A 23,167-nucleotide genomic window follows, 5' to 3' on the forward strand; every position below is an offset into this window, starting at 1 on the left:
ACCTTCGCCGTGTAGCGTATGGGAGCGGATCCCATTGCGCTTCTTAAAGCTTTGAAGCCAGCCGTTGATTAGCCGGAGCTGCGTGGCATCGATGCCTAAGCGCTCCGCCAGCTCATGCGCCTTCAGCAGGAGCACGTCGTCCGCCATCGCCGTTTTAGCTTCGTTCTGAAAGAAAAATTCCCTCAGTTCCCGCTCGAACTGAGGGAATTTCACTCGGCGCCGCTTGGTCGCACTCAGGTCGACGTGGCTGAAGTAGGAAGAAGGCAGGTTGCGCAGTCGGGCGAGTGTGGCACGGCTGACCCGGGCCTTGAAAGTTGCGTAGATCCACTCGGCGAGCATGGGGTTGTTCATGCCAGGATTCTGCTTGAGCTTTAGGTGCACTTGGAGCTTTTGTTCTAGCGTCAGACAGGTGCGAGGAGACATGGCGAGCGAAGAAGGCTTGCGGTAGGCGTTGAGTGTTGAGCAGTGGTGCTTTGAAGAGTGTGTGGCCGTGAGCAGTGTGAATCAAATAAACAGGTGAGACCTAATTTGGTCCCCAAAAATGTGACTCATATACCTTGTATGCATATAAACAGAGATCATACAAAAACTAAGTGAAATATTTGGTAGCGACAAAGCCTGCATCAAATAAACGGCATGGCTCAAATAGAGAGGATCATATAAACAGGTTTGACTGTATAGCCAATTTTCGAGGTTCGGGTTAAACTTGTCAGGAGAGGGCGACAATAAATTACCTTACCGTCGGAGGCACTGATTTTTCGAAAAATAAGAGCCGCCCCGCGCCCCCCGTTTTGGATGGCATTCGTCGATCGGCCCCAAGAGAGAAAGAAGCAAGAGTGAAGGTCCCTGCACAAGAATGGCGCACACAACTGGCACGGTACGCTTACATGCGAGTCATGGGTAAGGAATATGTGTTACTGACATTTGCTTCTATTAGCCTGGCTCGTCGAAGCGCCCTCCAGGTCCCGAAGACGCCCATGTGACGCGTGCGCAGCGCGACAGTGCTGAGTCGGAGCGGAGTCGAGTCGGCAGCGCCAGCGCGAACTTCGGCATGAAACGGACAGGACGCTGCGCGATCTCCCCCCGCTGCCAGTGTACAATCGCGGTGTGCTGGAAGAGCAGCGTGCCGCGATTGTGACGCGCGCACGCCGCGACGAGCAGGAGATCCGACTGGCGATGGACGGGAGGCACAAACGCACTCGGAGTGCTACCGCCATGCTGCGAAGTGAAGATGGGAAGAAGGCTGGGCAGAAGGCCCGGGATGAAGCCCGCGAGCAGAGCATGTACGAGCGGTGGGAAGCACGTGCCGCGCGCGAGATGTTCGGCATAGAGCCAGATTCGGATTCTGACGACGGCGCCCTTGCCGAAGCCATTTCCGCTTTGGACGAGGCCGACGAAGAGCTGTCTCCTGGCGGCACGGACGACTCCGACTACGAGGAGAATCCCCTGCCGTTCGGCACCGACCCAGACGCCAGTGACGAAGATGACGAAGACAACGATGATGAAGAGCGCGAATCGGCCGCTGAAAACGACGGTGATGAGAGCGAGGATGCTGACGAAGACGACAAAGACTGGCGTGGGAATGAGGGCAACGTCGAAGAGGAAGAAGGTGACGTCGGGAGTGGAGACCGCGCAGACGAAGTGGACAGCGAGGAAGACGACGAAGGGGACGAGATTCGGTTGGTACCCGAACCGAAATCTCACCGAAGTTCGCACCTTCGCGTGAAGCGAGTTGTGCCTGTGTGGTTCTACGGATTCAGCACCACGTTCGACTCGTGGGATACGTTCCACACCTCGTTCGACGACTTCCAGGCTCAGACATTCCAGCAGTTTTCCATGCGAACAAGTACGTCAGTTTTCCTGCGGAACAAGCAAATTCTCGAAAAGGACAAGGAAAGGAAGCGAGCCGCAAAGAAGGCCCGGAAACCGATCACCTTGGTTCCGGCGGAATGGGTGACGTACTCGAAAACGCTGGTCTGCACGCATGGTCAGCCCTTCGAACCGAAGGGCAAGGGAAAGCGGCACCACAACAACGTTCGCGACACGAAGTGCAAGGCGAGATTGAATGTGCGTGTCGCTGCCACGTTCAGCGGAATATGGCGTTTACGCGTGAACGCCACCGGCAAACACAATCCCGACTTGAACAAGCATCTTTGGGAGAGCTACGCGGAGAACCGGACGGTGAAGGACCCGCAGTTGACGGAGGATGTGGCAGTGCTGCATAAGGCTGGGGCGAACACGCACGGCATCTTGCAATACCTGCGTGAACGTACAGGTAAAGTCTTATCACTTTCTGTGTGATTTTGGTTTGTTCCTAACTATTTGCTGTGGATATTTGGTGGTATGTTGTAGGCAAGAAAACCACGTCCACAACATGGTGCAGCGATACAAACTGACCGAGCAAGCTGGTCTTACTGATGCGCAACGCGCATTTGCAGTGATGGAAGAGTTTTGTCTGCAGCACGATGGCAACTCTGCTCAAATTCTTGTGGATAGCGACTCCAACGTTGCTCGCGTCGCCACGTTCCAGTCCGCAAGTATGAAGCGCTTGTTCAAAGCATTTCCGGAGGTAATTCTCGTGGATGCCATGCACGACACGAACGTGAACCGCTACAAGCTGTTCAGCTTCGTAGTGCACGACGTGTTCGGAAAGGTACTGACGTAGACAAGGTTTTTGTTGTGCTGTACTTTAATACACTATTCTAACCTTATCATAGGGTCAATATGTCCATCATGCACTTGTAGACAGTGAGCACAAAGACAATCTGCGCCGAGTGATGGAGATCTTCAAAGCAAACAACCCTGACTGGGCCAAAATCCAAGTGGTGATGACGGACAAGGCTGCTCATGAGAAAGAAGTTCTGCGAGAAGAGCTGCCCGACGCTCAGCAACTCTTGTGTCGGTGGCATGTGATTACCTGGCTGAAGAAGCAGGCTGCACGTCTGGCGTCATCGGTGAAGAAGTCGGTGAAGAGCCTGATGCGGTTGATGGTGTACGCAAGCAACGAGGACGAGTATGAAGATGCAAAAGGAGCTGTGTTGGAGTTGCTTGGAGGCGATACATCACACGAGTTGTACCGCACGTTCATGGCAAACTGGGACAGTAACCAGGACGAGTGGGTTTCCTACAAGCGCGGCAACACGCCGCACCTGACGAACAACACCAACAATAGGATCGAGTCCAAGTGGAGGAAGATAAAGGATGTTATTAACGACTCCTTCACTATCGACCAACTCCTGTCTACGCTGATGACGCTGCAGCACTATGCCGAAGAGCAGTATCTCGCAGAATACCATCGAGTTGGGAGCCGGCCTTCGCGGGATTCGGAGGACCGCGAGCTGACGCTGCTGGCTTTGCAGGTGAGCCCGTTTGCCTTCGAATTGGTCGCCAAGCAGCACACCTTGGCAGCCGGTCCGAACGCAGACTACACGGTTGAGCTGAACACACCAGGACGAGCCACTGTCACGAGCCCAAGGTCTGGAGAAGTGCATGAAGTCAACACGAGGGTAAGCTATTCAAGTTATGGTATACTTTTGGTCTATTCAGTTATCTTTGGTATTGACGACTGCCATGTAATCTGTGCTGTACAGACGAACTCCTGCAACTGTATCTTCATGAAGACCTGCTTGCTACCCTGCCGCCACGTGATGTACGTCCGGAGTACGTCCAACTTCGAAACAGTACTGCCCCCGATGCACTGTTTTCCTACACGATGGATTGTGCAGAGTCCAGAAAACAACATCGACTGGGGAGAAATTCCGTGTGGAGGGTTGAAGCAAGGGAGCTGTCCGTCTCGAGCGAAGGAGCGAGCTTTGTCGGGAGCTGCGATGTACATCGAAGCCAAGGCAACAACGGAGAAGATCATTGCAAGAATGGCACTTCAATCTACACCCACATTTCGGATCGCGCTGAAGTGGCTTCAGGATTTCTACGAAGCGCTCAACTCCGGCGACGTGGTTGCCTTTGCAGAGCGCGAGGTTCCGGTATTCACGGGGCTTTCTCTAGTGACCTCCAGAGCAAAGGAAACCACCAAGGTTGAAGATACTGGCGGAATCGAAAGAAGTGAGGAGGAGTCCTGCAGCACTGCTGTTGAAGCCGATGTGGCCGCTGATGGAGAAACTCAAACGGGTGCGGAAGCAGAGGAAGATGGCAACGCTACACCCTCCGACCAAACCTTACAAGATTCTACCGAACGCACACAAGCCTCCACCGAATCGAGAAAGCCGTCAGAAGAACGCCCGATGGCAGTCACGTGGACGTTTGCGGAGCGTCCAGTGATCAATGGAATGACCAAGGATCAGCGAAAGCGTGCCCAAGCTAGACAAGACCGTGAAGCTGCATTGGAACTGGCAGCTAAGTACCGCCAACGAAAAGTGGGAAAATTGGTTTCATTCGATGATGTTGCCGCTTTGCTTGACGGACCCTACAGTCCATTCCACTCGAAGCCTATGGTTGACGCGCTTATACTGCCCCAAGTTGATGTTACCGGGCCGCTGTCCGTCCGAGCCTTCAAGATCGACCAAGACATTCCGTTTATCAAGGGTATCCCTCCGCTACCCATTGTGACGGAGGCTATTGACGCTATCAAGATAAGGCAGGACATCGACCTTCTTGCCTACTGGCCAGACTACGGCTACGCTACATTTGATCAGCTGGACGCTATGGCAAGCATCCTGGAGGCGCGTCAGCGATTCGCGTTGGTGATGCGCACTACAAAGTGGATTGACGAGGTGGAGTGGCGTGTTGAAGACCTTCGCGAGCCGTTCACGGACACGAGGGCAACCACAAAGGTAAGAAACAATTCACAGCATTTGAACTGAAGATGCACCAAAACTAACAAAGTATCTTGTGTATTGCAGAACGAGCACAAGGCTTACGTCGAAACGCTCAATCTGAGCGAAAAATCGCGTGCCCGGTGAATGTGTGAACGGACACCAACTGCTGGACTTCCGTGAGAATCTGTGGCTGCATACCACGTCCATCTTGGTGTCGCTGATGGCTTTGCGCGATGCTTACCCGGACGTCGTAGGCATCATCAGCCCCAGCTATCACGACTTTGCGTTGCCGGAGCAAAACGCAGGACCGCGGCAGGATTCGGGGCCAGCGACCCTAAGAACAAGCGTGTCATTGGAATCATTCACATCGAGCGGCACTGGGTGGCGTTTTTAATCGACAGGACGGTCGCCAAGGGCACGGCGACATGCTTTATGTTCGACCCTCTACAAAGTCGAAGCAACTACACCGTCATTGAAAAAAGCGTGCGGACCGTGATTGAAGGGGTGCTTCTGCTAGGTGGCATGGTGAACTACGAGAAGGTGGAGTGGTGCACTCAGCAGGACAACAGTTCTTGTGGCGTGTGGTGCATCGCAGTTCTGGAGATGCTGCTTTGCGACGCTTCGTGGGACGACTGCATCTACAGGTTGCTGCCGTACCTGCGGCTGCGCTATCTGCAGAAAGCTCTTGCTTTCCTGGGCAAAGAGGCAGCTTGAGAGGGATGAGAGGGTGACTTCAACTTCAATATACATATCATCTGATTTCGGTATTAATTTTGGTGTAACCGAAAATATTGTACCAAAATTAATTTCAACCATCACGAAAATCCGCCAAGTCCCACGATTCCCAAATCTAGACTCGTTCCGAAAAGACTGAATCTCAATGGTGTATTTTGCTTACACAAAAACGAAGATAAAATAGTTTTCCCCTAGCTAATGGGTAACATTTCGATACGTGTTTTTGAGGAACAGCGGCGCACCCTAAATGGTCAAATAATGGCCGTCTAAATTCGGTGGTAGCAGCATCGTCCAAAATAGGGCCCTGCCTGGGCCCAATTCGCTATTCGAGACCAACATGACCTCGTCGACGAACACGAGATCCGATCCCGCTGCGCACAGGCGCTCGGTGTCGATGGACGAGCCCCCGTCGGCCCACGCGCTGCAGATCGACCGCTACTCGCTGGAGGAAGACGACGACGCCGACATCGCCGGGTGGCAGGCCAAACCCCTCGCTGCGACGGACGTCACCCGCCTGCTGACGGATACCGATGCAGCTCCGACCCACGAAGAAGATGCCGTGCCCTCGTTCCGCGATGAAGCGCACGCTATCTGGAGCATGGGCTGGCAGGTGAGCGTCACGACCTTCTGCCGCATCTCGCTGTCCACCATCAGCACGGCCTTCCTGGGCCGCCTGGGCTCGACGGAGCTGGCGGCCAGCGCGCTCGCCAACGTCTGGACGGGCGGCGTGCAGATCCTCATCTTCGGCTTCGCAGTGTCGGTGTGCACGCTATGTGGTCAGGCCTACGGGGCCAAGAACTACCGGCTTGTAAGCGTGTGGCTGCAGCTGGCGCTGCTCTTCCTGCTGGTACTGTCCGTGCCTGTCATGGTCTCGTTCTTCTACGTGGACCGGATCCTGAGCGTCGTGACGGATGATCGCGAGGTGCTGGCGATGGCCGACACGTACGCACGCTATCTTGCGCCCAGCGTGCTGCCCCAGGCGATTTACTGTGTGCTGAGGCAGTACTTGCAGGCGCAGGAGATCGTTCGACCGGCGACAATCATTAGTATTGCCAGTGTGGCGGTGTCATTGAGCTCGAACTACGTCTTCATCTACGGTTGTGGATCCATCCCCGGGCTCGGATTTGTCGGCGCGCCTATCGCGCAAACTGTGTCCTCAATCTTCCAGCCCACGGCGCTGGTGATATACGCGTTCTGGTACAAGGGTTACCACAAGAAGACGTGGTTTGGATTCGATTTTCGTGGCTGTCTGCAGTGGGAGCGCGTCCGCACCTTCGCGTATCTGTCGGCGGGAATGACGATTAACCTCGCCTTGGACGAATGGGTCTACAATGTGATCTCAGCCCTTGCGGGATCTCTCGGCGCGTGGAATTTGGCGGCGAACAGCATCCTATTCAACTTGTGGGGGCTCATTTTCGGCGTTTACTGGGGCTTCGGCTTGCCAACGCAGGTTCGTGTGGCAAACTTCTTGGGGGCGAACCGCCCTGTGGCTGCAAAGCGCACACTTCACGTCGGCTTCGTTCTCGGAGGCCTGACAGCGTTCGTGTCGGCGCTGCTGACGTACGTATTCCGCGACCCGATCGCGGGCTTCTTCACTCACGACCCGACTGTAGTTGCCGCCATCACCAGCACGATGCCGATCTTCTGCGCGGCTGTGTTCGTCTCTGGGCTGCACGTGATCATGTCGGCCGTGGTGGAAGCAATGTCGCTCGCGACTACCCTGGTGGTCATCACAACGATCGGATCATGGGTCGTTATGCTCCCGGCCTCGTATATGATGGGACTTCAGTGGAACGGCGGACTGCACGGGCTTTGGTGGGGCAGTCTCTGGGGCGAGACTGTCAAGTTCACTCTGATGGCGCTCGCGCTGTGGCACATCGACTGGCGCAAGATGGCTCGACGCGCTGTGATCCAGTCGGAGGGCGACGTTCTGACCGAGGAGGAGCTGGAGGAAGACGTGCTGCTGCGCTCCGAGCTCGTGCTTCCCTCCACACCCACGATGGCGGGCACGACTCCCGTGCTGGCCATCCTGTCAACGCCACCGCGCGTGCACCACCACCACCACCATGTTGTTGTCGGCGACTCCGGGGCTAAGAGGAATATACGGCGCAGCAACTCGTACGGCTCCGTGAGCGCGCTCCACAACATCAATCGGGAGCAGTAAGAGTAGCCTTATAACCCAACAAATGTAGCCATGTCAAGTTGAAGCGCTCTATGGTGTAGGCCACCGAAACTGAACAACTTCAAGTTGCGATCGATCGGCCAGCCTTGGTGTTCTACGAATGGAGCTGGTGTCCACGTCCACGTCACCGGGCGTCGGCCTAAAATTCCCACGGCTCGAGACCACACGTTTCTTAGCCGCGTTCCAGGTCGTTTTCCGTTCCGCGCGTATTGATAGATGGCGAAACTCCTTGGATGGCCCCCACCAGGAGGCGTTCGCTCGCACATAGGCTTTTCCCCAATTCCACGCCGAAAAGATAACCCTCCCTTCTCCCCGATCCAAGAGTCCACTTGCTGCCCGCCATGACGGTGCCCACGCTCCCGAAGACGCTCGACGGGCAGCCGACGTCGAGGTGGCGCGCTGCAGACACCAGCGTCGTCATGCGGGTTGACCCGCAGTCCAAGGACTGCGATCCTTTGTTCAAGCTCAAGACCGCCGATGAAAGGACGTCACTGCTGCTGGACGAGACCTTCTCGTCGATGAAGGAGGAGGAGGCAGAGGAGCCGCTGCCGACGTTCAACGAGGAATCGTGTGCCATTTGGAACATGGGCTGGCTGGTGAGCGTCACCACCTTCTGCCGTATCTCGTTGACTACGGTGAGCACGGCGTTTCTGGGCCACTTGGGATCGAAGGAGCTCGCAGCCAGTGCGCTGGCGAGCGTCTGGACCAACGGGGTGCAGATGCTCATCTTCGGTTTCGCGATCTCCGTGTGCACGCTGTGCGGTCAGGCTTACGGTGCGAGGAATTACGCCCTCGTGGGCGTGTGGCTGCAGTTGGCGCTGATCTTCATCACGCTTCTGTCAATTCCGGTGATGATCTCGTTCTTCTACGTGGATATAGTGCTAAGACTGGTGACGGACGATCTCGAGGTTCTGATGCTTGCTGACAGATATGCTCGCTATCTTACCCCGACGGTCTTACCGCAGGCAATTTACTGCGCGCTTAGACAATATCTTCAGTCCCAGGAGATCATGGAACCACCAGCCGTCATCGGCGTCGCTAGTGTCGGCATATCGTTGATCACTAACTACGTCTTCATCTATGGCTGCGGTCCGTTCCCGGCGCTGGGCTTTATCGGTGCGCCCATCGCACAAAGCGTATCGTCGATCTTCCAGCCGGTAGCGCTCGTGGTGTACGGCTTCTGGTACAAGGGATACCATCGGAGGACCTGGGATGGCTTCGATCTTGCAGCCTGTATGCAATGGGAACGCGTGCGCGCTTTTGTATCTCTCTCCGTGGGAATGACAATCAACCAAGCTCTTGACGAGTGGGTGTACAACGTAATCTCAGCGCTAGCGGGATCGTTGGGCTCGGTGAAGCTAGCAGCTAACAGCGTCCTGTTCAGTCTCTGGGGGCTCACTTTCGGCATCTACTGGGGATTTGGTCTGCCGATGCAGGTACGCTCGGCCAACTTCTTGGGAGCAAACCGCCCAGCAGCCGCAAAGCAGACATTGTACGTGAGCACGCTGCTAGGAGGCATCACGACCTTCGTGTGCGCGTTGCTAACGTACTTGTTCCGAGCCCCCATCATTGGGTTTTTCACCAAGGACCCAGTCGTGGCTGCAGACATCGACAGCACGATGCCTATGTTTTGCTTGGCTGTGTTCCTGTCAGGCCTGCACATCATCATGTCTGCAGTGGTTGAGGCCATGTCGTTGGCGGCGACACTTGTGGCCATTACGACTGCCGGATCCTGGCTTACCATGCTGCCGACTTCATATTTGCTGGGGCTCGCTTGGAACTGGGGGCTGCATGGGCTGTGGTGGGGCGCTGTTTGCGGCGAAATTGTGAAATTCAGCTTGATGGTGCTGACCCTGTGGCGTATCGACTGGCGTGAAATGGCTCGCCGTGCTGTGCGGCAATCGGAACGCAGCGTGCCTGCTACGCCCGATGTCCGGCCATCCAGCCCTACACCAGTTCGCACGCTCTTCTCGGCTGCCTCGCAGCGCGTGCACCACCTTTCCTGCGACAAGAAGGGCACCCCCTCGAGGCGGGGACTTCGGCGCATGAACTCGTACGGATCGACAAGCAGCACGCACACGAGTCCAGCGCCGATCCACGCCATAGCGATTTCACCATGAGGGAGGGCTCCGTAGTCTGCAATAGCCACACTGCCACAACCATATCGTAGCACTAGTGATCGGCACAGTATGAAATTAAAGTTGGAAGAAGAATTCCACCACAAATGCTGGTTCAGTAGAAGAGTTTTGGATGCCGTTACTCGTCCGTTTGACCCTGGCCACACATCGTGCAGTCGGGTGAGCGTACCTCTCGTCCGTTAACTTGACGCTGTTTCACGTAACACGAGCAGGCAACAATTTCAACTGCTTCAACAGTACGTTGCAGTGTAGCCATGTGTGTGGCCCACCAAACTTCAGAAGCGCACCATAGCTTGTCAGTTTTGTGCCGAGGGTGGAAAGATCGCTTTCGAGTCGAAGTTCAACCTCATCCCTCGACATTACATATCTTATTAGCCCCCTCTACATACAAACCGCCATATAAACTATCCCCTCACACCAGATTCCCTGCAGCATCCTATATTTCGAAGCTTACGTGGGCCTGCTTTAGCGCTCGCGACCCTTCACGGGCAAACTGCCGCCCACATTAGCATTCGCCGCGGAGCCACGAGGGTGAGCTGAACGTCTCTGCTCGACGCGCGCGCCGCTGCTTCGAAGGGCGCAATATACCTGAGCTGCTGGACGCCAAGCTGCAGGTGCAGACGCGCTCTCCCGACCTCTAGCCAGCGCTGTGAGCCAAGATCCCGAGGCCATGTACGTGACTCGGAGACTGCTGCGCTCCACGCTGCCCCCTGAGCCCGTGGAGGAGAAGGAGGAGAAACAGAAGGAGGTGCCGTTTCTCCCGCCGCCGACGCCCAAGAGGCGCGCCGCTGTGCGCGCGAGTGCCAAGATCTGCGAGGTGGTGGCCGACGCCTCGGGCCCCGCTGCTCGTGGCCGCGCGGCCAAGACATCTCCCAAGCAGACGGAAAACGGGGGCGACGAGAAGAACAAAAGCAGCAGCCATAAGAAGATGAAAAAAGAGGAGAAGAAGCAGCAGCAGCACCAACAGAAGGGGGAAGATGAAGTGCCGGCTGTGGACGTGTCAAAGCTCCACGGCTACCAGCTCATGGTGGACGTGCACTACCGTGGAGAGGAGTACGCTGAGGCCAGGATTCTGGACCTAGACCCGGACAAAGAGATGCTCTTCGTGCACTACATGGGCTGGAACGCGAGATTCGACGCGTGGGTCCCACTTGAAGAGGTGGCGGCTCATGGAAGCCACAGTGGCGTGGCGAAGAAGAAGGACGTCAGCTGGGACGGCGACATCGCGCTCTTTGCTACTGAGGAGGAGGCGGCCGCACAACGCCAGAGCAATAAGGCTAAACCCAAAGCGACGAAGACCAAGAAACGGCCTGCCTTGTCGCCCAAGGCACGACAGGCAGCACGGAAAGCACTGCGGAGTGTCAACACGGATCAAAAGCGGCATAGCGAGGAGATGACTGAGTCTGAAGACACAGAACCGTCAGCGAAGTACGTCGTGAAAAAGAGCCCGAAGAACGCTAAGTTTGCGAAAAAGACTGTTACGAAGTCACCTCGTGCTGGGAAGAAGGTGTCCTCGAAGAAGGACTCGTCCTCACCCGCTGGACGAGCACCAAGGCGTGTTCAAGTTGCTGTGGGAACGACAGATGAAGATAGCGAGCGCAAGAACGATACCGAAACGGCAGACTTAGTACTCGAAGTTGAGGTCGAAGGGTGTGAGGCATCCAACGACGAAGCAGAGGAGGAGATTGGTGAGGAGGACGAGGAGGAGGAGGTGTCTTCGAGCCGTACTAAAAAGCGTGCTACTACGAAAACCAAGAGTCGGCGAAAGAGCGATAGTGAGAGTCCTAGTGGGTCCAAGAGGAAACGAGACACGAGTAAAGATGAAGTGGAGGTGACAGCGTCGACGCCTACTGGAGCTAAGTGTAGCCCAGCGAACAAGTCGAAGAAGCCCAAGAGGGGTGGTGCTATCAACAAGCCAGCAGCTGCAGCGAAAACAGCCCCGTTACCGCCCCACTCTGGTCACGGTGGGCTGGGCAGTGCTACACGAGAGAAATTGGCAGCGATCTTTCGGCTACGCGTGCAGCAAAGGCAACAGATGGAGCAACTGAACGCTAGCCAAGCGGGCTTCCAGCAGTCATTGCAAGAGCAAGTGTCAACGACAGTGACGGATACTCCTGACAACCCAGCCGATACTGCAGAAAACGAAGGCACCAATATCGCGGTGGTCAACGCAGAACTTGCTGCAGCAGAAGAGTACCAGCGGCAACTACAGCAGTACTATTACCACCAGCAAGTCATGCTAGCAAATAGCCTGTCGATGAGCGTCGCCGGCGGTGAGGACCTGAGTGCGATCCCGCTCCAAGGTGGAATCATGGACCCTCGAATAATCCAGGAGCGTCTGACAGCGCTGGAGGAGCGCCGTCGACAGCAAGCGCACGTGCAGGCGTACTACCAACAGCTGATGCTGACACGGGAGCGGAATGTACGAGCCTTGGCCGCCAACCAGGCCTTCATGGCTGCGAGCGCTGCAGTCTGGGAGCAGCAACTGAAGGAGACACAGAGTGAAGACGGCACCTCCTCGGTCACGAGCTGGAAGGATGTGACTGGCGCCGACTCGTCCGAGCCCGACAAGGTGTCACCGAAGGCCGGCGAGACCGCTTCTCCTCTATCGGATGCACGTGGCGAAGGTGACAGCACTACTGCCAAGGAAAGCGAGACCAGTTCAGCAGCGCCAGCAGTGACAGCGAGCAGCGACGTGACGTCGCCCGACACGGTGGAGAAGGCCGCCGAGCGCACCGCGTCCGCGGAGACGTCGCCGACCAAGAGCGTGTCAGACAAGAGCGACCCGGCCGATGCGCCGGCCGAAAACGTTCTCTATGAGTTTGTACTGTAGCTAGCTAGGCCCCACGTAGTGACCGCCCGATGCGCTCGGGCTTCCAATAGCCAACCACCCGCATTTTCACCAGACGGACCCACTTCAACTTGCATCATAGACTGGGCGCGGAAATAGACGCATCGGAACGGTACTTGATCCTAATCTGGCGGCCGCCAGGTCCCACCGCTGTCACTTGATTAAAGTATGCTTTCAGAGTGATGATCATCTTTCCGAAGCGCGGCAAAAGTTCATTCCGCGCGCGCCAACAGCTCGCCGCACGACGCCGCAGCCAGCAGGAAGCCGCCATGTCGTCGGAAGAGATCGACATCCTGATGAACGAGGAGGAGGAGGAAGAAGAAGACACGCACAGCGCGGATGAGGGTGAGGCTGAGTGGGACCCCAACGCCGTCGAAGAGGAGGAGGAAGAAGAAGACGATGAGGGGGAAGAGGGAGAAGAAAGCAGCGACGGCATCGAGAGCGAGGAAGACAGGGACGAAGACGAAGAGGAGGAAGAGGAAGAAGAAGGAGAGGAGGAGGGCTCCATCGGCGCCTTCTTCCAGCCCAGAGGCCGCCGGTCCTACCGGCAGAGCTCGACCACGTCCAAGAAGAAGAAGAAGGGCAGGAAGCGCAAGGCCGACGAGCAGCCGTCGACGCGCGCCGAGCGCTGGAACCGCCGCCGCAAGATCGCGGACGTGATGGACGACGCCGAGCTGGACGACAACACGCGCAAGGCGCGAGAGGCCGAGGCCAAGCGAGCGCAGAGGATCGACGCGATTCTCGGCAACTTCGCTGAGCTGTCCGAGGATCAACTGGCGGTACCGGACGAAGACGAAGAGAAGAAGATCTGTCTCAACCCCGCGTCGGCAGACGGCACCCCGCCTACTGGGGAGGAAGGCACAGAAGACGCCCCGATCTTTGTCTACAAGGATCTGGTGAACATACTGAAGCCCCACCAGATCGTCGGTGCGAGGTTTATGTGGAGCCATGTCGCTGTGGAGCCTGAGGGATTCGGCTGTGTGCTGGCAGACTTCATGGGTCTCGGTAAGACGCTGCAAGTTATCACAACGGTGCAGGCGTTCTTGAGCAAGAAGATACTGGATGACGATGGGGACATTCAGCAACGACACAAACACGTGCTGATTTTAGCACCAACCATTTGCGTGAGAAATTGGGAAGCCGAGGTCGTCAAGTGGCTGGGTAAGAGGGAAGCTAGACGGATTGGGCTGCACACGTTGGAATCGAGCCGAGAGAAGAAGATGAGCGACCGCGTGCACGTTGTGAAGCGGTGGCATAAGCGCGGCGGAATTCTCATTATGGGCTATGAGCTGTATCGTCTCCTGGTGCTTCAATCGAGTGGCGAGGAGAAGATCGCAGCCGGTAACCAGAAGTACGCGCATCTGATCAAGCAGGTCTATGCTTGTTTGAGCGATCCAGGACCAGATCTCATCGTGCTGGATGAAGGCCACCGTGTCCGAAACCACAAGTCCAAGTTGGTGAAGGCTCTTGCGCACGTCAAGACGACACGACGCATCATCTTGACGGGCTATCCGTTGCAGAATCACCTGGAAGAGTACTGGACCATGGTCAATTTTGCGCGACCGGACTATCTTGGATCTCTGGACGAGTTCAAAAATCGATTTGTGGCCCCTATTACGAACGGACAGTGTATTGACAGCTCGGAGGCTGACTTGAGGTTGGCTCGACGCCGGGCATTTGTCCTTACACAGGAGCTAAAACCGCTTGTGTTACGCCGAGACCAGCAATATCTCTTCAAACAATTGCCACCCAAGAAGGAGTATGTGCTTATGTGCAAGCTGACTGACGCCCAAGCCCAGTTATACCGGGAATTTCTACAACGTGGAGTGCCGACTCGTGGCACGTCTGACAAGGTGGATGTCCTAGGCGGCTACCACATTGCATTGGCCATTTCGAATCACCCGGACGTCATTTGCGATACCTACAAGCGACTGGAAGAAGAAGAACGCAGTGGAGCCAGCAAGAAAGCAAAGGGTCGTGGCGTATCGGACATTTTTGGTGTCGAGGATGGCGGGAATGATTTTGATCCGTATGACGATGTCCCCAGCTCGAGGGCGTCTAGGGCGAATGCAAATAGGCCCAGTACCTCTGCGCAGGCACATGGTCCTCGCGTTATAAATGATGACGACGACGACGACGATGATGAGACAGCGCTTTTGAATATGCTGGATACACCCAGCAATACTGCGCGGGCACCGAAGCCAACAGCACCTCCAATGGATGGTTCATGGCATCGTTTGAAGTTTGCTCAGGATTTCATGGAAAAGTATGTTCCGAGTCAACTTGAATCCAGCGGCAAGATGATGATCCTCATGGAACTCCTGTCCGCGTGCCAAGACGTCGGTGACCGTGTGATTATCTTCTCACAAAGTATTCCTACGTTGAACACTATTGGTGTAATGATCGCCAAGCACAACAAGTACCAGCGACGGCACGCGAAGCGCCTCAACTACTTGCGGATTGATGGAAGCACGTCACCGCAAGATCGATTCCGTCAGATTGCCCAGTTTAACGATCTGGAAGAAGACATTGATCTGATCATGATCTCGACGAAAGCAGGCGGAGAGGGAATCAACCTCTGCGCTGGCAACAGAATCATTATCTTCGACGTGTGCTGGAACCCATGCAACGACTCGCAGTCCATGTGCCGTTCGTATCGATTTGGCCAGACGAAACCAGTGTTCGTGTACCGGTTCGTGACAATGGGCACAATGGAGAAGAATGTATATGACCTGCAAATTCGCAAAGAGGGCGTCGCGAAACGTATTGTGGACGAAAAAACGACGGAGCGAAAGTTCATGATGTCGGAGCTCCAAAAGTACTTCAGTATCGATGACTTCGAGGACTCCTTGCTGCACGCCCAAGGAAAGGCAGCAGACGACGAAGAACTCGCTATCCAGGCTATTCCTCATGAAGACTCCGTTCTCGAAAACATCTTGACCGAAATGCGCGACAGAGCTACCCCAGCTGCTGCCACCAGTGAAAATGGAGAAATCAGCGCTGCCGGGATGTTGGCTGACAGGAGATGCATTATCGACTGGTTTGAGCAGGAAACAATGTTTGAAGAAGACCTGGACCAGCAGTGTTCGCCTGATGAGCAAAAGGAGATTTTGGAGGCGCACACATACTTTAAGGCGGTGCGGAGACTGCGCAGGGGAGGTACCCACCTTATTAGCAGAGAGGGTATGCTGATGAAGCAGTGCGATCACTGCCGCGTGCCGAACGAGATTTTCCCCACCTCGACGACAAAGGTGCCCGTGCCTTCGACAATTGAATGCGTCTACTGCAAGCAACCGATTAAGACAGCTGGGGCTGTTCCTCCTTCTGAGAATCCTGTTGCTCCATACCCGTTTATGGGCCGCATACCCGGTGTCCCAATGCCTGCTCCAGGAATGATACCTTCAACATCAGCAGTCCCAGCGGCGTCGGCGGCTGCAGCAGCTGCCGCTGCTGCTCATGCTGTAACCAAGCCTGTGGTAGGTGTTGCTCCAACTACGAGTGGCCAGAGTGGCCGAGTACTGCCTCCTCATCTGCAGGCCATATACGATCAGCAGCAAAGGGCTAATGCCTTGGAACGTGAACGGCAAAAGATGTTGCAGCAACGCGAATTGCTTGTGCGAAAGCAAGCGGAAGCGGCAGCTGCGGCGCGCAAGCAAGAGCGGCTGTCGATGAAGCTGAAGGACCGGTATGTGCTTGTGCTGAGGCGAGGCATAAAGGGTTGTCAAGATCTCAAGCACAAGGCGGAAGAGTGTGGAGCTACTCTAGCTATTGAAGTCAACTCACAGCTGACAGACATTGTTAGTGCAATGAGCAAGGCGGAGACTCTCAAGTGGCTCAAGTTGACCAAGCTACCCGGCGACGTGGAGCTGCACGACGATATATGGCTGCGCAATGAAATCGCCAAGGAGAAAGGTCTACCCCTTATCCCGGTGACAACTAGCGCTGCTTCGGGGTCAGCGACAGGTGCCGCGGAAGATGCTGATTCCAAGACTGGCATCGACACCAAGCCAGCCGTCGCCACTACTCCGTCGCCTGTACCCGCACCGGTTAATGATCAGAGCCCGCAAACTACTGTGGACAGTAGCAGTGACTTTATTGAACTCTTGGACTCTGATGACGAGGAGCCCCCGAAGACGGCCACCACCACCAACGGCATAGCGCGTAGTAGCAGCGCCGCCGCCGCCACTACAAGTGGTTCTGGCACGGTGATTGACGAAAACGACGTGATCGAGATTTTGTAGTCCGTATCAGCAGCAAGGTTAAGCAAGTCGGCCACCAGCGAGAATTGGTGGACATATATTGGATTTCGTCGTTTATTCAAGGCTCTGTTCCGTCAAGACAAGAGAAACTCGATCGAGTTCCTGGATGAATTCTTTGCCGGTGTGCGGTCAGCACTATCACAGACGGGCTCGCCACGACAAGCATCTAAATAATACTCACCACCATCTCCTTCCGCGATGCGAGTAACGGGAGGCAGCAAACTGCCTTCACTGATCACAGCATTCTTCATGAGCATTGCGAGACGATGTAGATCGAAATCTAGCACTTGACTCATGGCCTTAAACACGTCCGAGTTCGCGTCGAACTGCACTACCCGGCCGCTCGCATCCAGAGTGACGAGGGTCTTTGTCGGACACACAAAGCGGCGATGCTGGACCAGATCAACCAGAGCTTTGTCTTCGAGCGCGTAAGGAAACACAGATTGGAGAGCCGCGACAGTGACGCAGCCTTCGAACGCCCCAATGCACTCGATCAAGCAGCCAGCCGAGTCGGTAGACACAACTTGCATGGAATGCGTGCTGAGCCGGCGCACGCCGAACAGCTTCTTGTACCGACGCCACTGCTCGAGGAACTGCACTTGACCCCTCACGCCACCGCCGACAGATATGCTCTCGTCCAGCAATGCAGCAAGAAAGCGCTTTTCGCTCACCGTAAGCACCTTGGGGTAGCCGGACTGGAAGAGATGGAAGAAGTGCCCCACAGACCGCAGCGATCGCGCGTGGAACTGCTCTCGAGCTATGAGCAGCCGTGTCTCCCACAGGCTCTTCTGAACAAGACAGTCGTGCATCTGCTGCCGCAAACTGTTCACGTCCAAGGTGAGGTTGAGGATCTCGGAGTTGTCGGCTTCGCGTTGAGTCTTGTCCTGCGCTGAGAGTCTGGACTTCCGGCGTTTCTTGCACTAGCTCCAGTAGCAGAAGTAGCAGCAGCAGCAGCAGAAGCAGATCGCTTTGAGTTGTTGGGCATCCGATCCTCGCTACGGCGGACGGCATTAGCACAAGTCTCCAAGGATGTAGCTTCAGCCTTCGATGCCACCGCCGACGGAGCGTCCAGCAGCCGCGAGATATCCATGGGGAGTGCAAGACCGATGGGTCTCGTTTCGAAATGAGCTTTGGTGCTGTTCAGCTCTACAGTAACGACAGCAAACGGGATCCAACAGTGTTGGACCAACACCGACTGCATGGTCACGTGGTGGGCGGTTAAGCATGCGGCTAGTGCACCAGAATGATTCACAGTATTTACTATCTTTCCTTGTCTCTCACCAGTCTCTCCAGTCTCTAGCTTAAGACAAGACAAAGTTTATCGAGCTTCTCGAGCTGGTCGCAGACGAGCAGACATCGGCATGAATACCAGCGTACTTTTGTTCAGAATCGTCGACCGGAGGTATCAAACTTCCTTCGCTGATCATTGCGTCCGTCATGATCTTCGCAACTTGATTGGGGTTGAAGTCCAGCAGCTCGCTTATGGCCTTGAAGACATTGGACTCCGCGTCGTATTGCACTAGAGATCCGTTCGAGTCAAGGCTGATGAGAGTCCGCGTGGGGCACACGAAGCTGCGGCTCAGCACTCGCTCCACGAGAGCTTTATCCCCCAAGACGTGCGGAAACACAGTCTCCAGCGCTGCGGCAGTGACGCGGCCCTCGAACTCGCCCAGACACTCAACGAGGCAGCCGGAAGCGTCGCTCGTGATGATCTGCGCCGAGCAGATGCGGAGGTGACGCACTAGGAACAGCGTCTGTAGCGGCGCCACTGCTCAAAGAACTGCGCTGGACCGCGCACCCCTTCGCCGAACGCGATGTTCTCGTCCAGCAGCTCGGACAGAAACCGCTGCTCTGTCGCTGGGAACGCCTCGGGGTATCCGTCTTTGAAGAGGTGGAAGAAGCGCTCCACGGTCTGCAGCGACCGGGCGTTGAACTGCTCGCGCGCCACGAGGATCCTGGTCTCTCGGATGCTCTTCTCGACGACGCAGTTGTGCACTTACTGTCGGAGGTCGTTCACGTCCAGCGTGAGGTTCAGAATGAGCGAGTTGTCGGCGTCGCGCAGGTTCCTGGCTCGAATCTGCTGGGCAGACGGCCGTCGACGCCGCTTCCTCTTGGCGAGTACAGGAGGAGCTTGGCTCTGTTTGGCCTCGTGGATGCTGTTGAGCAGCAGGTGCTTGCGCGCCTTGTGATCGAACGCAGGAGCGTCCAGCAGCCGAGCGATCTCCATGGTCAGCGGGATCCGGTCGAATCAAGAGTGAGTGTTCACACAAGAGGCCTTCAGTCGATCGCTCGCTTCCTTTGTCGCCGTGCAAAAACCGAGGACCAACTTCAACTGGCCCTTGCATCGACCACATGAACAAGCCTTCACCCAACCACTGGGTGCCTGCCTGGTAGGCAGTGCCTACACGCAGTGATGGCGAGGCTGTCGAGGCGAATTTGTCGTGCGGTTACCACCTTTTCGACAAATATATCGCGGTTCCTCCTTCCAGCTCGCTCATTAACTGACCGACATGGATGCGTTCTCGAGTGCTGCAGCGTCCAGAGCCTCGTGGTCGAAAGCTCAGAAGAGGGTGAACACCCACGCTCACTTGCATCGGAAGGAGCCGGCAGTCACTCTTCCTCTATTATCTCGACGTGCCAGTGGCCAGCAATCCAGCACTCCCGGTGTGGTGGGGGCACGCAACGCCTCGCTGCACGCCTTCCAAGTCTCGCAACTCGAGAACAATGAGCGAGAGAACTACAGTCGCAGCCAACTGCGCGCGATGGCGAGCTCCAAGTTACTGTCCAGCACCACCACCAGCAACAACAACCTCAGCAGTTCACGGATTCACAGCAGCGCCGAGCGGTTGGCGCCACTAGGCCCGGCCAGCTTCGAGAAGACCCGAGCCCAGCGTCGACCCCTTCCCGCCCCGCTTCAAGCTGCTATCAACGAGGTTCTGGCGGTGAAAAACTTGATCGAAGGGCTGAGTGAGAGAGGGGAGAGTCGAGATGACAGCAACAATGACGACTTCGATGACCCGGAGACGCCGGTGATACCCATTTGCAAGCGCGTGAGTCCGCGCAAGACCCAACTCCAGAGTCGGCGGCCCGAGTGGCAGCGATACATCCGCCGCATCATGATGACGAAGGGCATCCGAGGCTCGACACTCGCGCGTTATCGCCGTCTTGTGGGGATCGTGGCTCGCCGAAACCTGACTCATAGTTATGCGGGTGCGGCCGAGCGCGTAGTAAGATACCGCCTCGAGATTCGAAGCGCGGCCGCGATACAGACCATGACGCGCAGTTTTCTGACCCGACGACGACAGGCAAAGCTGCTGCAGCGACACCAAGCTGCGGCGAAGATCCAGTGTCTCTGCAGGAAGGTGCTCGCGGTGGAGAAGCAGCGAAAAGTGGCAGAAATCGCGCGGCTAGTGGAGATCGAGCGATTCCGACGCGTATCCGCAGCGCGTACTATGCAGCGAAGCTACAGAAAGTATCGCTTGAAGCGCCGGATGCGTGAGGAACAGCAACGCCAGCTTCAGCAGGCGAGTATGCTGCAGAAAGCCCGCCTTAAGCTCTTGCGGAGGTATCAGTCCTGGCGAAAGAGCTCCAAGCAGGACGAGGTTGATCCAGAATCTGAATGCGACTTCAACGTCCCGGAGGATAGGATTTCGACTGGTATATTGGGCGGCGAGAGCTCCCAGAGTGTGGAAGATCTACCATCACGCGCTCTCGCTACTGAAAAGCTCGGGGGGTTGGCTGTGTTTGCTACTTTGAGTGAGAACCAGAGCACGAACACTCGAAATGAACCTTCACTAGACTGCTCAGCTCTCAGCAATCAAGCCAGCACCCCAAGAAGCTCTGCACCCCCCCCAGAAGTCGAGGATCAACCTGTGAAGGACACCACGCATTCTTCGGTAAGCAAAGAAGCTGAGCCTGAAGAGGCTACCGAAGAGGGTGATAACAATGCTAGTGCTGGTGATGCGGACATGCCTGCCGTTCTGTCGGAGTTATCGGCAGATGAACCCATACAACAGCTTGAAATTTCAGCAGATGAACCCCCGGTCGACTCGCAAACACAGAGCAACCAACTGATTTCCTTGGAGAGCGCTTCACCGTCCAAGCAGGCCGAAGAAAAGGCCCTGGGGATTGAGGCTTCTTCCACTGCGGCTGCAGTCGAAGTGGAGCTTGGAGAGGACAGCGACATCATTGGCAATGACGACGTGGAGTCGCTTGGAGCTCTGCCATATCTAGACGATGGCCAGCAGCAGTTCAACTTCAACAACTCGGTAGATGGTGAAGACGAAAAAGCAACACCCGACTTGGAGACAGCAATCACAGCCACAACAATGTTAAGAGCTGCTGCAGCGAAGAAGATTGCTTGCTTTTTGCTGCCCAAGCTGCACGCCAGACATGCACTAAAAACACACGCAGCAATTCAGATCCAGTGCCTGGCTCGGCTGTACTTGGCAAAGCAACGTTTGACTCGTGTTCGTCAAGAAAAGCTGCAGTCGCTTCGGGCTCAGCTACTCGCTCGTTGGCAACCCGCCACACTGACAAATGAGAGGGAGAATGAGAGCGAACAAGGTATTCAAGACGCTGTCTTTGATCAGAACGACGGGGACGACGAATTTGACTCGGAGATCCAAGGACACCATCCAGGTTTCGACGCAGTGTCGGAGAACTACATTCACCTGCTACCCACTCGGAACGGCCAGATCCCACCGGGTGTGCCGTTGCTGCACTCCAGCGCTGGGGCCCCGCTGCTCCCGCTCTGGAAGTGGAGCTGGCCAGGCGAGCGTTGGCATAGCACTGGGCAGTAAAATTAAATCCAAGTTGAAACCAACCTACAAACTGAGTGAAAGGCGCCAGAATAGAACTTGGCCACACGCTGTTGGCAACAGAAAGCCGTCAAGACCTTTTCTTCTAGCAAACCATTCGGAGACTGTCAAGCACTGAGCTGTACACAGCGGACGATACTGCGACCAACCTCGCGGTTTTTTTCTTCTACATCCTGCCTCGCCGAACTGAACGTCCATTTCTCCTATAGCATCCAGAGCCCCAACAAGTCGTGTGCGCTATCCCGTCGCTAGTACAAAATGAACATCTCCGATCTGTTGGATTCTTGCCAAGCAGCGTCGAATCCGCAACCCGATGCCGCGATTCCAGGGCCTCACCTTGCCGATGCAGCGACTACGTTAGCGGCTGCTTCGATTCAAACGGGAAGCAAGTCACAAGTAGCAGCATCCAGGCAGCAAAAGACCCGAAGTTCCAGAGTGAGACCCCAGCGCAAGCCTACGACTGGATCAAAACGCAAGCTCAAAACCTATTTGAATGCCACGCAGAAAGCGGATCGAGAAGCGCACGCAGCTTTCGAGTCTCGAGTGTTCAACCTGACACTGGACATCAACGAGCAGCTGATCCGACTGCTAGAAGAACGCCGCGACTTGCACGCTACACAGCTAATGGTAGCTCGGCAACACTTCGAGAACGGAATCTACCGCGTGATGGAGCGATACATGCGCGTCTTCGGAGCACTATCGAGACGTCGGACGTGTAATGAGCTCACTGAGTTCCTGGCACACGTGGATCCGTGCATGTTGGGGCCCGATATGAACGCCAAAGGAGGTCTCCCGTTCTTCGTGTGGCAGTGGGGATGCTACAACAACCGGTTCCACCACTGGCAGTTCAAGGATATCTCGACTCGCATCGTCACCTTCATTGAAGACGACGACGTTGAAGTGGACAGCGAGCTCAATACTACCAGTAGCATTGGACCGGGTCCCGGAGGCTGTGTGGTGGAAACTGTGGGCGAGTTCACGGGAAGCCCGACTCGAGCGATGGTAGCTGCGATGCTCCCCAACTTACTGTCGGACGGAGGCTTCACGGCGTTGCTCACATTGCAAACCATGCACTTCCCAGCCCGAATATTCGTGTATTTCGATGCGAGAGGGAACATTGTGAAGCACGTGCTGGAGGCGGATGCCTTTGCTGCACTGCACGCGATTGTGGAGGCGAATCCAGGTCGAGATACGAGTTCGGCTCCGAATGAGCGCTTCGCTGAACTTCCAGTTGTATCTACCGCTGCTTTAGAACCTACTAGCGACGAAACAGGCGTGTCAAGTGGAGCATTTACTGATGGAGGGAGTCAGGCGTCAAGCACAGGAAAGCGATACGACGTGGACTACATTTTGAACTAGACAAGGGGATAAACCAGGTACTACAACATAAACGCAATACTTAATTTG

At 55.8% G+C, this 23,167-nt stretch overlaps 11 protein-coding genes across 11 annotated transcripts; 9 read left to right on the forward strand and 2 right to left on the reverse strand.

The window, feature by feature from the left end:
• Window positions 1–57: 57 nt before the first annotated feature.
• On the reverse strand, window positions 58–414 carry PHYSODRAFT_422835 (hypothetical protein; the record flags this gene model as incomplete). The annotated part of the gene is made up of 1 exon (XM_009529519.1): window positions 58–414. A coding segment is annotated over one exon (357 nt), but the record flags the coding sequence as incomplete, so codon positions are not given.
• Window positions 415–1,317: 903 nt separating this feature from the next.
• Window positions 1,318–2,301, forward strand: PHYSODRAFT_499264 (hypothetical protein; the record flags this gene model as incomplete). The annotated part of the gene is made up of 1 exon (XM_009529823.1): window positions 1,318–2,301. One exon carries the CDS (start codon window positions 1,318–1,320, stop codon window positions 2,299–2,301), a length of 984 nt encoding a protein of 327 aa, XP_009528118.1.
• A 238-nt stretch (window positions 2,302–2,539) lies between these two features.
• On the forward strand, window positions 2,540–3,941 carry PHYSODRAFT_379820 (hypothetical protein; the record flags this gene model as incomplete). Its single annotated transcript, XM_009529520.1, has 3 exons — window positions 2,540–2,653; window positions 2,718–3,506; window positions 3,591–3,941. Coding segments are annotated over 3 exons (1,254 nt in total), but the record flags the coding sequence as incomplete, so codon positions are not given.
• A 345-nt stretch (window positions 3,942–4,286) lies between these two features.
• On the forward strand, window positions 4,287–4,820 carry PHYSODRAFT_503409 (hypothetical protein; the record flags this gene model as incomplete). Its single annotated transcript, XM_009529521.1, has 1 exon — window positions 4,287–4,820. One exon carries the CDS (start codon window positions 4,287–4,289, stop codon window positions 4,818–4,820), a length of 534 nt encoding a protein of 177 aa, XP_009527816.1.
• Window positions 4,821–6,108: 1,288 nt separating this feature from the next.
• Window positions 6,109–7,674, forward strand: PHYSODRAFT_500605 (efflux pump 2; the record flags this gene model as incomplete). Its single annotated transcript, XM_009529522.1, has 1 exon — window positions 6,109–7,674. One exon carries the CDS (start codon window positions 6,109–6,111, stop codon window positions 7,672–7,674), a length of 1,566 nt encoding a protein of 521 aa, XP_009527817.1.
• Window positions 7,675–8,033: 359 nt separating this feature from the next.
• PHYSODRAFT_500010 (hypothetical protein) lies at window positions 8,034–9,812 on the forward strand (the record flags this gene model as incomplete). Its single annotated transcript, XM_009529523.1, has 2 exons — window positions 8,034–8,117; window positions 8,163–9,812. The coding sequence occupies 2 exons, from the start codon at window positions 8,034–8,036 to the stop codon at window positions 9,810–9,812; spliced, it is 1,734 nt and encodes a 577-aa protein (XP_009527818.1).
• A 688-nt stretch (window positions 9,813–10,500) lies between these two features.
• PHYSODRAFT_502235 (hypothetical protein) lies at window positions 10,501–12,663 on the forward strand (the record flags this gene model as incomplete). The annotated part of the gene is made up of 3 exons (XM_009529524.1): window positions 10,501–11,541; window positions 11,710–12,369; window positions 12,553–12,663. 3 exons carry the CDS (start codon window positions 10,501–10,503, stop codon window positions 12,661–12,663), a joined length of 1,812 nt encoding a protein of 603 aa, XP_009527819.1.
• Window positions 12,664–12,950: 287 nt separating this feature from the next.
• On the forward strand, window positions 12,951–16,922 carry PHYSODRAFT_301285 (hypothetical protein; the record flags this gene model as incomplete). The annotated part of the gene is made up of 1 exon (XM_009529525.1): window positions 12,951–16,922. One exon carries the CDS (start codon window positions 12,951–12,953, stop codon window positions 16,920–16,922), a length of 3,972 nt encoding a protein of 1,323 aa, XP_009527820.1.
• Window positions 16,923–17,014: 92 nt separating this feature from the next.
• PHYSODRAFT_315342 (hypothetical protein) lies at window positions 17,015–18,030 on the reverse strand (the record flags this gene model as incomplete). Its single annotated transcript, XM_009529526.1, has 3 exons — window positions 17,015–17,053; window positions 17,150–17,860; window positions 17,995–18,030. 3 exons carry the CDS (start codon window positions 18,028–18,030, stop codon window positions 17,015–17,017), a joined length of 786 nt encoding a protein of 261 aa, XP_009527821.1.
• A 1,672-nt stretch (window positions 18,031–19,702) lies between these two features.
• PHYSODRAFT_500837 (hypothetical protein) lies at window positions 19,703–20,347 on the forward strand (the record flags this gene model as incomplete). Its single annotated transcript, XM_009529527.1, has 1 exon — window positions 19,703–20,347. A coding segment is annotated over one exon (645 nt), but the record flags the coding sequence as incomplete, so codon positions are not given.
• A 1,671-nt stretch (window positions 20,348–22,018) lies between these two features.
• PHYSODRAFT_301288 (hypothetical protein) lies at window positions 22,019–23,119 on the forward strand (the record flags this gene model as incomplete). The annotated part of the gene is made up of 1 exon (XM_009529528.1): window positions 22,019–23,119. The coding sequence occupies one exon, from the start codon at window positions 22,019–22,021 to the stop codon at window positions 23,117–23,119; it is 1,101 nt and encodes a 366-aa protein (XP_009527823.1).
• Window positions 23,120–23,167: the final 48 nt, after the last annotated feature.

The sequence above is a fragment of the Phytophthora sojae genome (assembly GCF_000149755.1).
Source record: "Phytophthora sojae unplaced genomic scaffold PHYSOscaffold_4, whole genome shotgun sequence".
Classification (NCBI taxonomy): domain Eukaryota; phylum Oomycota; class Peronosporomycetes; order Peronosporales; family Peronosporaceae; genus Phytophthora; species Phytophthora sojae.